Here is a 15,640-nt window from a genome sequence, read left to right as displayed (position 1 = left end):
CTTAATTGACTGCTTTTTAAGAAATAAATATGTATTTTTATTGGGTAATAAGGATATATACATAAGGAATCATGACACTTAAGACCTAATCTAGGACTGAAGTTTGATGTCTCCCTTCGTTTATATTTTTGTTTGTTGTTCACATTAATAATACATTTCCTCACACACCATTTACATTTTATTATCACTCTTAAATCCTGCTGGGACTCTCAGTGCTTGAAAAGGAATCGTCACATTGCTCTCGGTTACATCCTCACACAGCACTGCAGCAGATTCAGTTACATAGCAGTGACCTCAAGGCCCATGAGGTGAGGCTCTGTCTATGTTTGGTGTCTTGTTACAAAATGAAGCATGTCACGGGTGAGAGAGGAACAGGCAGAGAGGGGAGAAAGAGAGTAAACCAGAGAGTGGTGTCGGGGAAGGAGGAAAGAGGGAGGGAGGGAGGGAGGGAGGGAGGGAAGGTTGGAAATTTGCACAGGAGACGACAGCTCTGATCTCACTACCTGAGGAAAGACACATCAAGGGCACTGGAGTCACACAGATCACACACGCCTGAGTACAGAGGAATTGCATTGCCTGACACAAACCAAAGTCACAGCTTTCCCCTGCCTGGGTGGATTATACTGTCTCTGTTCTGACATACAGTAGGTAAAGTGTCTGTCTCTTATTTATAATCCTTATTCGGTTCTGCATGTAGTTAGTTGTATTAGCTGCAGTGATGTTTCGGCTCGATACTTGTAGTGTTAACGCCATGTTTAAATTACATGAGAGTATAATGTCAAAATGCTAGATTGTTGAAATCTTTGCGTGTTGTGTTAAGTCATGTATGTAAAAATAATCAGGTGAAAACCCTGATGTGGAAGTTCAATGACAAAGTCAAGTGCTGATCAATATATGTTCACTCTTTGTGCAGTTGTTCAGTAAAACACATGCTGACCTTCAAAGTGTCGAACAGATTCTCACAGTGTTTTGTAATGCCAAAGGCTTTAGCATTCTTCTGTTGGTTGTACTCTCTGTTTATATGTGCATGCCCATCTGAGGTCTGGCGCATGCTCAGCCGGTGTATTGCTATATCTGGCTGTTGAACTTTGTCCCACTTGGTGAATGTTCAGACATGTGACATGGAAAAATAAATCCTAGAGCCGGCCCCCTGTCCATTAATTACATGGAGTGGTTTATGAACTCCAAATATTTTTGTTTAGGATTTTACAACGGCATTGCATTCAAAAGACAATGACTGAACACTTCCAACTTTAAAATATAGCACATGGTAAAATATGTGACTCCCATATCAGTGGCCTTCCATATCACATTAAGAGCAAACACGATGGTGTAGAGATAATGTCCACTGGGAGTTAGATCTTTTAAAATGTATAAGTTTTTTGTGAAGTTAAAAATGTGTATGAAAAAGAGGATTAGGATACCAAAGGATTCTAAAACGGATGCATTGCTCAATGGACATTTTTATTTTCAGCAGAAGTTTTCCCAATATGTTTCGCGAGAATAACAGTGTGCTCTTGGATCTTTTAATACTAGAATAAATGGAATATGGTCAGTGAGATTTTAGGAGAACTATCATCCAGAGCTGACACAAAAGCAAGATTTAATTACAACGTAGATTACTGCAACTGCATCCTGTACGGCACATCCACCAAAAGCAGCAACAAACTACAATACTTCTAGAACTCAGCTGCCCGTCTGCTCTCCCACTCCAGCACCAGAGACCACATCACCCCAGTCCTCCAAAACCTCCACGGGACATAACTCTGCCATAAAGCAAAGAATCCAGTTCAAGATTCTCCTCATCACCTACAAAACCCTTCACAAGCCTAAGCCCCTCTATACCTTTCTGACCTCCTGCACCGACAACCTCCTTACCCCCTTTACTCTGTCCATGCACCGGACCTGAGGGGACAGGGTCTTCTCCATTGTTGCCCCCTCATCTGAAACTCTCTCCTCAGCACCTCAGACATTCTCCTCCCTTTCAAAACTGCACTTAAATCTTTTAATAATTTTTCAATATCATTCTAGCAATCAATATTTCCAGTCAGAAACCTGATAACTTAAAAAGTTTCAACTTGCTTTCCAGGTTAGTACTTTTCAGAGATGGCTGAGGCGCATCAGGCAGTGGGCTTTGAGTTCACTGTGCGGCCAGATGGTGTGGACCTTAAACTGAGTAAAGAGGTCATCAAAAACATCTACCAGTCTGGAGTGACAGCATGGAAGAAGCGAGCCATTCAATTCAAGGTATAATAGTCAACATTAAAGATCTAGTATTAAATTGTGGAGTCACTAGATAATATGATTACAAACATGCTTCAAGCATTTCAGATCTATAAAGGTATTAATAGTTGTGTATTTTCATTCATCATCTGAACATAACATAAAAGCTAAAGATTAATATTGTGCTAATAGTGAATCTTGTTGATTTCACTCACAGAATGGTGTATTAGCTGGAGTCTATCCTGCCAGTCCGTCCAGTTGGCTGATAGTTGTGATTGCCATGATGAGTTCCTTGTATATCCGCATAGACCCCTCTCTAGGAATGATTGAAGCAATCAAGGAAAACCTACCACACAGGTAAGAGCTCTCCTGCAGCCAGTATATGTCTTCCCTTGATGTTGTTCAGATTTTCAATATTCTGCTGGACTTTAGCTTTGCATAGACGAGCTACGCAGTAAGTGAGCTATTTAAGAGAATCCATAAAATTATTCTTTGTGCCTTTTCTGTGCAGAGACTATTTATCAGTGCAGACCCGAGCGGTGCTGAGTGCCATTCTGTTTGCCACTGGACTGTGGCTATTCTTCATCTACCTCTTGAGATACACACTCAAAGCTCTGCTCTCCAACCATGGATGGATTTTTGAATCCCATGGAAAAATGAGCACCTCTACCAAAGTGTGGCTGGTACGTGTGTCTTTCTGTCTTTCACTTACTCTATCTGAAGCTTTACTCATAGAATGTGTCCCATTAATTATCTGGCTACCAGTACATCATTATGATTAAGTATTTGCATCCCTTGCTCAGTGCAGAGGGTATGGTGGATTCCTGATCTGTTATAAAGGTTCATCTCGTATACTATGATATGTTTGTGATGTTCTGGGTGTTGTTTGTTTGTTACCAGAGCCTCGTGAAGATGTTCTCTGGTCGCAGGCCGCTGCTCTACAGTTTCCAGGCCTCCTTACCCAGGCTTCCTGTGCCCAGTGTGGATGACACAATTCATAGGGTGTGCAACTACACAGTACTGACCTCCCATGACCACAACAAGTGAATGTGTCATCTTGAAATGAATGACATGAAGACACCATAAATGAATGCATGCTATTAAGTGTTATCTGACATCTAAACATAATCATTTGTCATGATGAACATTTCACAACTAACACCACATTTTTAACTACCATTTCTGACTTTTACACCTAAACCTATCTATCACATTAACTAAACCTACACTTCTATCTGTAGCGTGTTGGACCATACAGAGATAGTTCCGCTGCACCACCATCTAGCTCTCTTGAAAGCTACAGTACTACACTAGTAGATACAAACCTATCATGTCTCCTATGCTGCACATGTGCTGGATGTCTTTTAGGTTTTCTTTTTGTGTCCTTCATGCTGCACTATATCAGCTTTTTCTACATAACACTGCTTCTTTGCCCTTGACAACACACACCATGTTTACTCCACAGTACCTGGAGTCAGTCCGTCCTCTGCTAAACAGTGATCAGTACAACCAAATGGAAATGTTGGCCAATGACTTTAAAGATTCAAAAGCAGCCCAGCTACAGAGATACCTCATCCTAAAATCCTGGTGGGGGACAAATTATGTGAGTAGTGCCTGCAAGTGATACAACATGCAAACTCAAATTGAATTGAATCATAATGTTATTTAATAATAATGTGTTTTCTTCTCTAGGTAAGTGACTGGTGGGAGGAGTACATCTACCTCAGGGGTAGGAGTCCTATCATGGTGAACAGTAACTTCTATATAATGGTAAGATACAGTAGACTGTCATCAGGTCAGACTCTTATGCTCTTTTCATGAAATGTTTAACCTCTCTAAACTTCACCTCGCTAAATGCCAGTAACCAAAATAATAATTGTGAACAATTATTAAATCATATATGTCTCTATGTGGGATTTATACTTGTACTCTGCTTTCTGTCTATTTGTGTTGATTGGCTGAGTCTACTTTGTCTTTGTGGTAAATGCATTAGGACCTCTTGTACATCACCCCAACACACCGACAGGCTGCTCGGGCAGGGAATGTGGTTCATGCCATGCTGCAGTACCGGCGCAAACTGGAACGTGGTGAACATGCACCGGTAACGCTAGCCATGGCATAACTCTGCCATCAATCTAAACAAATCACACAATCAGGCTGTAACCTACCCACTGTAAAACCATACACATACTTCATTATTATCTGTAATGATTGCATTTTTCTTTTTTCTTCTCAGCTGAGGGCTTTGGGGACAGTTCCTATGTGTTCCACTCAGATGGAGAGGATTTTTAACACCACCCGCATCCCTGGGATTGAAACAGGTTATCGACTGCTCTGTATACAGTTTAAAGGGTTAATCAGTTACAAGTTAAATACCTGCTTTGACATCACTAATTTAGATATAAACAGAAGTGCAACTGGTTTGAAAGTTCCAGCTCCAGTCCCATGTGCTACAGTGTTAATGTACCCTCTAACAACTATACTGCTGGCGCAGTCAGCTTTAATGTCAATTCTTCCACATGTGCAAACATACAGAAGATTTGAAAATGTGTTCCTCTCCTGTCCAACATAAAGTGAATACAGATAATAATAATAATAATAATAATAATAATAATAATAATAATAATAATAATAATAAAGTGCAAATAGGTACAAAAATAACATTTAGACAACATATATATTAAGAAAACTATCAGTCTGTATTTTAGCAGCATCCGACATGGAGCATATGAATGTGAGATGAAAGGAGCATTCGTCAATCTGTTTGTTTTAAAGCATTTTGCCGGTTCCTAATATTCTACATTTTATCTTTGAGATTAGCCAACTGCATTATCCCTCTTATTTTGTCATGTGTCAACACACATTTTCTTGTTGGTCCTTCCTTGCAGATATTGTGCAGCACCTGACTGACCGTAAGCACCTGGTTGTCTACCACAAGGGCAGATTCTTCAAAGTGTGGCTGTACACTGGAGGGCGCCATCTCTTACCCAGTGAACTTGAGACACAGTTTCAAAGGATCCTCAATGATACATCAGAACCCCAGCCAGGAGAACTCAAATTAGCTGCCCTGACTGCAGGAAACAGGTATATTCATTCACACATGTACACGTACACACACAAAACAAGATGGGAAATTGTCTTACTTTGACATTCCCTTCTAGAGTTCCATGGGCTCGGGCTCGGATTAAATATTTCGGCCAGGGAGGGAACAAAGTGTCCCTGGACACCATTGAGTCAGCGGCCTTCTTCCTGACGCTAGATGACGAGCCACAGGGTTATGACCCTGCAAGGACCAAATCACTTGACAGTTACGCCAAGTCCCTGCTTCATGGAAAATGTTACAACAGGTAGGGCCAGAAGTCAAGGGGAAGGTCCCTGCTATTAGCTGCAGGACTGGAATACTTTCAGTAGTTGGTTTCCCTCAAAATAAACTTAGTTATTTTCTCTTTCACAGGTGGTTTGACAAGTCGTTCACCTTGATCTCTTATCCAAATGGAAAAATGGGTGTTAATGCGGAACATTCTTGGGCTGATGCACCAATTGTAGGACATATGTGGGAGGTATGAAACGTGTGCTGATATTGTATTTTAAAACAATGATTGAAAATGTGCAGATATTTTCAGCCAGCATTTTTTGTCTATGTAGTATGTTATTGCAACAGACTGCTTCCATCTTGGCTACACAGAGGAGGGCCATTGTAAAGGTGATGTGAACAAAGGCCTGCCTTATCCCTCTCGACTACAGTGGCAAATTCCAAAGGAGGTGCGGTAGTGTCTTAAATCATGAATTGCCATTGACCTATTTGATTTGCATTTAACGGTGTTAGCTGTAGGCTAATAACTGTATTTTCATCACAAAACAAATCAGGATATTGTTCTGTTTTCCCCCCTCTCAGTGCCAAGAGGTCATTGAGACTTCATACTTATCAGCCAAGCAGATAGCAGACGACGTGGACTTCCATGGCTATCTATTTCATGAGTTTGGGAAAGGACTGATCAAGAAGTGTAGGAGCAGTCCTGATGCCTTTATTCAGTTGGCCCTGCAGCTGGCACAGTTCAGGGTAGGGCTGACATCTTCATGACATTACGGACATTAATACTCACTGTTTGATTATATCATCCACCAACACAAAATTACTTCAATCCATTTGCTTTTTAGGACCAGGGTGTGTTCTGTCTGACGTACGAGTCATCGATGACTCGTATGTTCAGAGATGGTCGGACAGAGACGGTACGCTCCTGCACTTCTGAGGCTGTTGCGTTTGTCAGAGCCATGGAGGATGCAGGTGCCACAGTAAGCAGAGCTCACCCACACACAGAAACACTTGAATGGGGACACACACAACATAAAACCAAAAAGGTCTGTAGTTGAATCACAGGTGGGTCAGTTTTGACCCAGTTATAAAAATAAGATTTGCTTGATTGGTTGTTGTTTTTTGACCTTACAAATATATATTTTGTGTTGACTTGTTTTGCTTTTCATTTTGTGTTTGTATTCAAGTTTTATTGCTGAGAAAAATACTTTGTAGCCTTTTTCTTTAAGTAAATATACATGGGTTGAAATTGACCTGTAACACCATAGATGTTACTATAGTTAATAATATTAAAATGAAAAAATAAATAAAACAAATGTATTTAAGAGATATGTTCTAATACCCCTCAGTAATAGTCAGGTAACACAACAACCCTTATTTATATGATTCTCTTGAGGTTCATTTTATCTTTTTTTTTTTAAACCGAGGGTATCCTGACAAAAAAAACGTCCAGAGGCCCACACCAAAAATATTAAAACATACAACAATATTTTCATGGATAAGGAAGCCTAACAAGGTAACCAAGAGATGAGAAACAAATTGGATGATAGATAATTGTTTTTAGTGTATTTTATAGCTGATCTAAGACATGGGTCAAAACCGACCCGTTAACACAAGAGATGGTAACAGAAAGCTAACACAAGAGGAAGGTTAAAACCCTTTACTGGTGTAGGTCAATACTTAAAACAATTTGCAAAATTACCAGATATTTGGACATATCTGGTCTCAAATGTGTGTGTTATCAGGCTCAACAATTCACAATCAGTCTGGTGTGAATGGACACACTTGCTGTAAGTATGACACATCACATTTTGAGAGGACACGCTGTTAGAGGTCACATTGTGCTGCTGAGGGCTTGGTCACCAGGACCTAAAGGCAATGTGTCTCCCCGTGTCAGTGCCCTGGACTCTAAACTCTCTGAAGGTCATTTTGATATGATGTTCATGCTGTATGTACGGGCCTGGATGATACTTGTTTGTGCCGTTTGTTTTTGTGATCAGAATGCCCAGAGACTTGCCCTGTTTCGGAAAGCAGCAGATAAGCATCAAAACATGTATCGTCTGGCCATGACTGGTTCTGGTATCGACCGTCATCTCTTCTGTCTCTACATAGTGTCCAAATACCTTGGTATTGACTCGCCATTCCTTAAGAAGGTTAGAACTATTATTGCCTATCCTTTCTCTGTCATTTTATTGATTTCTGATTCACACATTTACTCTTCACCTACCTCTCCCAACTTGTATCCTTTCTTATCTGCCTAAACATTCAATATCTTTGCTTTTAGGTGCTTTCAGAGCCCTGGAAGTTGTCTACGAGTCAGACTCCACAGCAGCAGCTCAATTTAGTTGACGTGAACAAGTTCCCTAGATATGTGGGTGCTGGTGGTGGATTTGGCCCAGTGAGTAAAAATGTTTTATTTTAGGGATGTGCAAAAGCTACACATAAGTCATATTGTTTCACCCTGAAGTTGTGATCAACGCCTCCTCTCTCCCACCAGGTGGCTGATGATGGTTATGGTGTGTCTTATATAATTGTTGGGGAAAACCTCATCACATTCCACATCTCCAGCAAGTTTTCCAGCCCGGACACAGTAAGAGCACAAAATGAGAGCAATGCATATTATCATATATGGATAGTGTGTTATGCTATCTTTGGAAACTCAACACTCTTTATGTCTCTCTCTCTCTCTCTTTGTATTGCCTTTACTTGTGACCTGCAGGACTCATCCCGTTTTGGTCAGCACATTTGTAACGCCATGCTTGATATCCAAGCACTTTTCAAGCCTGAAAATGATAGGAAGACAGAGGATCATGCAACGCATTCACAGCTGGAAAATGGGAAAAAGCACATATAACAGACAGAGTGGAGTGGTATGCTGGATGTGCCTCACATACGACCTGTGAGTCTCTTTGTCATGCTTCGTTCATACAAAACCAAAGTGCAGGTGACAGGTTGCACTTATGATCTTTTTGGACACATTATAGGAGCTGGTCATTCCACTCAAGAAATAGTTGTTACTTCTGTAATGTATTTCTATTGTATATTATACCTTCCAGAGCTGTGTTGTTTTGGTGCAGAGGGATAGATCTTTAAAAACGGGAATTTTTGTTCATGCCATGGACTGTATATAAATCTAACGTAATTAATCTAAATATAATCTTTATTTATATATGGTCTATGTTTTGTGCATATGAAACTTGTAAATATAAAACTCAGTACTATGTCTGAAACTATAAATAATGTGTTACATGCAAGTATTTATGAATTGCTGCTGTCATTTTTGATTAAAATATTAAACATTATCATGTATCTCTGATCTCATAATCAGTGGCTTTTGTGCAGTTAAGATGTAAGCATGCTAGTCACTAGACATGAATTCATAGTTAGTTTCCATTTTTAACACATTAAATACATAAAAAATAAACATTTTTAATACATGAAAAACAGACAAAGAAAAACAATATATTATAAGACCTTTATTTTAAGAGGTGGGGTGAAGGTCATACCTGGTTCCTGATATCCATATGAACATTTACAGAGGCCTTACAGATTCATTCAGGTTTTAGGATAAACAAAAGATCTGGACTTTGATCAGCTGGGCGCTTCATAACAGTTTGTCAGACTGCTCGCAGCAGCAGATCTTGAACAAAGGCAACATCATCGATTAGACTGCTTGTTGTAAACAGCCCAGAATGCTTTTTACAATTGCATGATTGTGTGACCATTTAATGCAAAGTCTAATCTCCACATATATATCTCCTCAAATATGATGACCTATTGGGAATGCAGATGCTCAAAGGTTTATGTCCTTATCTATTTCGACTTTAAACCACAATTCATCAATGACTTCACGTCAATGCACAAAGAAGCAATGTCAATCGTATTGGATGTAAAAAATAAATAATGAATGTCACATTTGATTTTTGAGTGCAGCTCCCGAAGAGCGGGCAAAAACCAACCATTTTCTTTTGTAATATTTATTAGTTTAGGTGGGGACAATACAAAAAGTCAAAGTAATAAAAAACAAACCATTCTTGTCACTCTTTTTCTTTCAAGGCATCAGTTGCAGAAATGAACTAAAACTAGGCTTTATAACTGTACAAAGTGAATGGACAAACAAAAACACCTTATGCGGTTCGCCTGCTTGATGAGAGCAATTTTAAAAAGAGCCAAAGAGGCAACAGACACCAGACTTCCTAAGATTCAAAATGAATCAACAGTATCACATTATTGTCTTCATCACCATCGCCCTCTTATCAGAAGTTGCCTGCTGATCACACGCATGTAACATAACAAAATACAACAGACACAAAAGGCAAATGGATTTTAAGTATGCTCTAATTCTTACATTGGGATACTGCAGGTTGAGTCCACTGGGTGATGACATGCCCCTTGGGCCACTGTGTGGGGCTGTTTTTCATGTAGATACACAGCAACCCAGTCTTTTCTGTGTACATACTATTTGTGTATACGTTTCAACACTCTAGGATGGTTTCGTAGTTTATGTGTCTAAAAACACTCTGCAGAGCTTTGGGGTTCCGGTCTACGATGCAAAGGTGGATTAAGAAGTTGCACCAGGAGTTGGGTTGACATTCTGCGTGGCTGCTTGTGGTGCCACCTCTATGATCCGTGGTTTGTCAATGATGCGAGCAGTGCGGTTTCCTTTTTCTACAATTCCGATGATCCACGCTTGGTGGCCTTCACCGTATTTTGGGGACTTGATCTCGGCACAGAAGCGGGCGGCTTGCTCCCGAGGCAGACAAATAAGTAGGCCTCCTGCAAATAAAAGTAGATTTGGTCAGTCACAAGTAATGTTGCCTTGGATATCGATACTAAAAAGGTACCGCGGTACCTGTACGTTAAAAACAATATGATTTTGCATATTTTTAGTATCGATACTTTATTCAAATAGCGCGGATCAGAGCGCACTCACTGCTCTGCTCCCTGTCACACTGCCTGCCCTGCATGCAGAGACTGCATGGAGGCGGGGCTGCTCAGCGCTCACACACTCAGCAGCAGGCAGCGCTCAGTCACAGCGAGTGATCAGGGGAGACATGAGGACAGGAGCTTTTGCAAACCCTCCTCGACTTGTTGGAAAAATGTCAGAAGTGAAATCTGGAAATACTTTGGCTACATTGCGGACTGTGAAGGAAAGCCCACTGACACACAGAGACCCGTCTGCAAAACCGGTTTCAAAGCCACACCGACCAAGGGAGGCAACACACATGGCAAAGCACCTTTCAGGCTCAAACACAATTGCTCATACTTATGGAAAGAACTATGTAGTCATCTGGTCAGGTACGGAAAATAGGCCTAAATAGCGGTGTATAATCAATGCTATGAGGGCACCATGTAGTTTTCATTAATATCTTGCTGCAGGCTAATACTAATATTAATGTAATTTGTTAAGTGTTCAAAAAAGCTGGGCAGAAACAAGCTGGTAAAAAGTGAACCATACAGATGTTTTATTTATTACTATTAGAGATAAATATACCAGTATTTTATCATATTTGTGGTATCGTATGAAATTCTGGTATCGTACCGTAAGTATCGGGTATCGTAATATTTATGGCAGGTCATCAATATACTGTATGTATATATCAGTATCGTGACAAAAATGTATATTTCAACAACAATTTAGCTCTTTTTTACTTGTAATAGTTTTTATATATCTTATATTATGGCTGGTTGTCTCTCTCCGTGTTGTAAAGTTAGTCCCACACATCTTGTCACAATTAGACTGTATCAACAAATTCTGAATGGAGATACTACAGCTGATTCAGAAGTTGACTGAATCTTTGTTGTTGTGGCCCCCAGAACAAGCATGAGCCTTAAATTGGTGTTTTGTTCTGTTGGGCCTTTGTTATTTTTGCATTTTGTTTTTATCCACCTGCAAAACCCTTTGTGAGGCTCCCTCGACATATGTGCCATCTACTGAAGATACACTTTACATTAAAAATAAAGTGGTGGAGGAAGAAAACCACAGATTCATGTACAACACACACGCACACGCACACACACACACACACACACACCTGATGTTTCAGGACAGGTGCCGTGCATGAGTCCAAACATGTTCCCACAAGCCTTGGACACGGCCGCCATCTTGGCAAGCACTGGGAGGTTGTGGATGACAAATGACACCTCGCTTCGTTGTTGCCGTGCCAACGTCTGAGCGTGGCCTAGGATGCCAAACCCTGTGATGTCGGTGGCTGCGTGAGCATTGAAGGTGTGCATAAGACCAGCCGCTACATGGGGAAAGAAGAGAGACAGAGACACAGAGAGAGAGCGCACATTTGGATGACTTTTGGTTGATTAGGTCTGTCACTCCTTGCAGGCCAAACACTGTATGCCGTCTGAACGCATAAACAAATATGTTGGGTGTGTTTTCACCATGAATAATATGCAACTTCTGTGTCACATGGAACATTATCTTTAGGTATTATAAAGTGATCCCAGAATGTATTTTTGCATTATGTTTCACTCTATTGGCAGAAGCTACTTAGCCACAGAGGTTTATCACTTTGAGGATAAACATCAAAGTGGCCTTTGATAAGCGGCCACTTTGATACATGCAGGTCATTTCACTCACCTTCTGAAGCAAAAAGGACTTTCGACCGCAGCCCTGCTCTGCACTACGTTTGTCAAGGTTGACAGTAATAATAGTTTGCCATTTTGGTTCGGAATTCGTATCCTCCAAATTGATATAAATATAGGCGCCGCTCAACCCCGTTCTTCACAACGTATATTGGTTGATGCCTTTAATCGGGGTGCAAAAGCTCAGCGTATATATACATATACAAATATTATATACCTGTATATATATATATATATATATATATATATATATATATATATATATAAAAAGGTTTTACCTGTCCTGTTGAGCCGAGCCATGTTCATCATGGCTTCATGGTAGGCCAGCTCTACATCCTCTTGGGTTACCACCAACTTGATCTTGTTCCACTTTTCAGGCTGAGAGATAATTAAAAAAAAAATACATATACAGTCAATGTTATTGGTATGTATCTTGAAAAAGAAGATGCGTCGAGACTAAATGATTTGAATCAAGTGAGTGGGCAGGCAGACTTACAATATCTAACCACTGATGTACTGCAACAGCCACTTGTGTTCCAAGCGGCTTGGTCAACACCAACACGTCTCCTGGCACTGCATTGTCTGGCCTGAGAAACGTCAAACGTCATCAGCTTTTGGTTTTTGTCTTAACAACAAAAAGATACATACACAAGTAGGGAAATACGCAGTATGGAACTCATTCCTACATGATGAATTCGTTTGGTTGGCAGACTGTTGTAGCAACTCCCCCCATCACCACCCAGGGGTTGAGCACCGTCTGTCCTCCGGTTACAGATGTGCCGGCCTCCTCTGATGCATCCTTGAATCCCTGGATGACCAGTGGCATGACTTTGTCTCTCTCCTGTAAAGACCAAGAACATTCAGAACACAGAAAGGGAAATGTGTGTTAAGTAACTATATTATGAGTGGTATCTGGTTTGTTCTACTGTCAACCCAATTGGTTCTTCGCATTTATTTTGCCAGAAACAAGATCCATATCTGCTGACATGCCTCATACCTTCTCTGACATTTTGTTGCTGACTCCCAGGAGCATCAACATGTTGTCACACTCCGTTACTCCCATAGCATACAGGTCACTTAGAACATTGGCACAAGCAATTCTTCCCTAGAAAATAAAAATACTGACAGTCAAGCACGTCAAGGGTAACAGTGGCATCCTTACATCCGTCACAAGCATGTATAATTAATAGGACCACAATGGAGCAAAAGGAATAAACATTAAAGAGCAGATCCATACCATCATGTAGGGGTCATCCACAATGGGGTAGATGTAATCTGTTGTCTGGACCAGAGAAAGGCCTCCATGTCTGAGGGGGATCACACAGGTGTCCATTCCTATGCCTTAAAAAAATTAAAGTATGTATGTGATATTTTGAGGACGTTTTTATTCTGGTAGTGTACACACAAAGTTGTAATTTAAGAGCAGAATTTGACTGCTGGGCTTTAATGGACGAGGGAATTGTCAAACGCTGTGTTTACGCTGGTAGACTCAGAACTGACCCCTTTATAGTATTTAAATGTTTTGTACCATGTTGCATTTCTTGCTCCCGCCCTACATTGCAGTCAACAATCTCTGGTCATTCATGGCGTGCGTATAATACAGCAGAATTGGTGCTTTAACACATGGTTTCAGAGTTTTATATGAAGCAACTATATCTCTAATGCCACCACAAAACATTGGTCCTGTTGTAGTTAGAACAGTGAATAGTGTTTGTTTAAGCTGTAATACTGTTAAGTACTTTATAACTTGACTTATGTGTTATTACAGTACAATACAAGGACCATAATTACCTAATCGGGGCATAACTGCCCCCAGGAACTGTTCATCCTCTTGATAGTGGTTTTCCTGTAGGGCTTCTAGCAGCTTCTGTAACACATCTTGGGGCACCTGTTACCGAAGACAAAAAACACCATGATCATTATTCTGCTTTTTTTTTAAATCACATTTCTCATCTGGTAGAATACTTTTTATTTTGTATAGATATACAAATACAATGATGCGTCCAAGGCAGATATTAATATGGAGAGCTAACCTTGCATCCGGTGCCCTTGAGCTCAGCAAAGCGTGTGAGCCTGAAGTTCTTGTCCAGCTCATAGCTTTCAGGATTAAAGGACTCCCTGACGGACATGTCTGAAGAAAGTCTGGGTCTTCACCACTAGAACCACATCAGGAGAGAACAATGCAAGACTGTGATTAAAAACACTGTTTGAGTGGGTTATGAATGCATACAGGCTTCAAGAAAAGAAGAAGAATATATATACAGAGAACTATGTCAGAGAGCTATGTGTCAGAGAGCTATGTATTTAACTTTGCAGTCATCATTATCATTTTTGTCTGTTTTATCATTCAGTTTACAGTTATATTAAACAAAGAAAAGCAGCAAAACCTGAACATTGTGATGATGGATTTAATTATAACAATTTATTAACTAACAAAATAGTTGTTGTGTATCACAGTTGTGTATCACACAATTTGAGGACACTTTATATTAGGAACACTTTACCAAAGCAACCCAACACCTGACTTATAAAGACAACCAAACTTAAATCAGCACATCTCTGACTAGTCTCAATAATAAATGAAGAATTAATGTCGCAATTTTGAATGTCTATTGTATTGTACTGAATTGCATATACAGATATATTCCTATTCGGGTTTCAATTCCATTGCTTTTGAATTAATTAAGAAAATACAAATCAATTGCACATGCATTTACATTTTAAACACAATATTTATTAAAATTAGTCAGTTTAGTAAGACACACAATATATTAGGGGTAACTAGAGTCTAGTGCACACTAATGAACTTTTTCAAAATGCAAAGGATCCCAGACTCTTCAATAGCATCTCTCTGGGACCCCGAACACACACCACTAGGAACATAAAGCTCCAAAATGAGCTGGTGCTTGCTGATCGGCTTTCATATTTTGGGTTTAATCAAATGTAAACACATGAAAAACCCGCGATAACATGACACTACGAAACACTTTTCCACCTGACAGAAGCCTGGCCCCGGTGTTATTCAAACTGCTGCTGAGCTGCTGAAGGGGCCTCGGGTCGCGCACAGTGGGGATGTTCAAGAGCACAAACGCTACTCTGCGTTCATTCAACCCTGAGGCACTGGCGAACAATATCGTAGCCGACCAGGAGTGAATTATTCGGTGCAATGTACACCACATTATAACCCACTGCGGTCAGCTGTAGGATATCTAATTGTGCTGAAAGTGACAGCTACATCTGTTGTTTTGCTGAACAATGCAGTTTCCGTTTCTATGCTAGCTCTCGCTCGCAAACGCTGATGAATGCATGAGGTGATGAGCATAAGCAGCTCTGTGCAACAAAGACCTCCGCGTGTCTGAGCTGTACAGCAATTAAAAACACACACACACACTGTACATGCTACAGCCCCAATGGGATCCATAGTTGTGGAACATAGTGCCAGTTGTTTTCCCATGCAAGTTAAAAAGTTGCCTTAGAGCGCCGAATAAAAATGTCGGCGGCGGAAAA

General features: G+C 40.3%; 2 protein-coding genes across 2 annotated transcripts; one reads left to right on the top strand and one right to left on the bottom strand.

The window, feature by feature from the left end:
• Window positions 1–520: 520 nt before the first annotated feature.
• On the top strand, window positions 521–8,852 carry cpt1b (carnitine palmitoyltransferase 1B (muscle)). Its single transcript, XM_079224266.1, has 19 exons — window positions 521–648; window positions 2,090–2,247; window positions 2,441–2,580; window positions 2,735–2,906; window positions 3,124–3,225; window positions 3,689–3,826; window positions 3,916–3,993; window positions 4,217–4,324; window positions 4,460–4,544; window positions 5,112–5,307; window positions 5,385–5,570; window positions 5,678–5,783; window positions 5,869–5,985; window positions 6,119–6,283; window positions 6,382–6,516; window positions 7,537–7,689; window positions 7,821–7,934; window positions 8,034–8,126; window positions 8,256–8,852. The coding sequence occupies exons 2-19, from the start codon at window positions 2,107–2,109 to the stop codon at window positions 8,388–8,390; spliced, it is 2,364 nt and encodes a 787-aa protein (XP_079080392.1). The 5' UTR covers window positions 521–648; window positions 2,090–2,106; the 3' UTR covers window positions 8,391–8,852.
• Window positions 8,853–9,035: 183 nt separating this feature from the next.
• sephs1 (selenophosphate synthetase 1) lies at window positions 9,036–14,272 on the bottom strand. Its single transcript, XM_079224365.1, has 9 exons — window positions 14,167–14,272; window positions 13,925–14,021; window positions 13,371–13,474; window positions 13,131–13,238; window positions 12,820–12,974; window positions 12,630–12,720; window positions 12,412–12,511; window positions 11,572–11,784; window positions 9,036–10,312 (listed from the first exon to the last, which is right to left on the bottom strand). Exons 1-9 carry the CDS (start codon window positions 14,260–14,262, stop codon window positions 10,098–10,100), a joined length of 1,179 nt encoding a protein of 392 aa, XP_079080491.1. The 5' UTR covers window positions 14,263–14,272; the 3' UTR covers window positions 9,036–10,097.
• Between the last annotated feature and the right edge of the window lie 1,368 nt (window positions 14,273–15,640).

The sequence above is a fragment of the Taurulus bubalis genome, assembly GCF_910589615.1.
Source record: "Taurulus bubalis genome assembly, chromosome: 9".
In the NCBI taxonomy this organism is placed as follows: domain Eukaryota; kingdom Metazoa; phylum Chordata; class Actinopteri; order Perciformes; family Cottidae; genus Taurulus; species Taurulus bubalis.
Note: the sequence above shows the minus strand (reverse complement) of the source record. Positions and strands in the feature narration are given on the sequence as shown.

What these genes read in the sequence shown, in the direction of transcription:
- cpt1b (XM_079224266.1), top strand. Translation starts at nt 2,107, where the DNA reads ATGGCTGAGGCGCATCAGGCAGTGGGCTTTGAGTTCACTGTGCGGCCA. An exon ending in CCTCTACCAAAGTGTGGCTG is followed by an intron (nt 2,907 to 3,123) that starts GTACGTGTGTCT and finishes GTTTGTTACCAG; the next exon opens with AGCCTCGTGAAGATGTTCTC. An exon ending in CCTGGTGGGGGACAAATTAT is followed by an intron (nt 3,827 to 3,915) that starts GTGAGTAGTGCC and finishes TTTCTTCTCTAG; the next exon opens with GTAAGTGACTGGTGGGAGGA.
- sephs1 (XM_079224365.1), bottom strand. Translation starts at nt 14,262, where the DNA reads ATGTCCGTCAGGGAGTCCTTTAATCCTGAAAGCTATGAGCTGGACAAG. An exon ending in TCAAGGGCACCGGATGCAAG is followed by an intron (nt 14,022 to 14,166) that starts GTTAGCTCTCCA and finishes CTTCGGTAACAG; the next exon opens with GTGCCCCAAGATGTGTTACA. An exon ending in CAACCAAACGAATTCATCAT is followed by an intron (nt 12,721 to 12,819) that starts GTAGGAATGAGT and finishes GACGTTTCTCAG; the next exon opens with GCCAGACAATGCAGTGCCAG.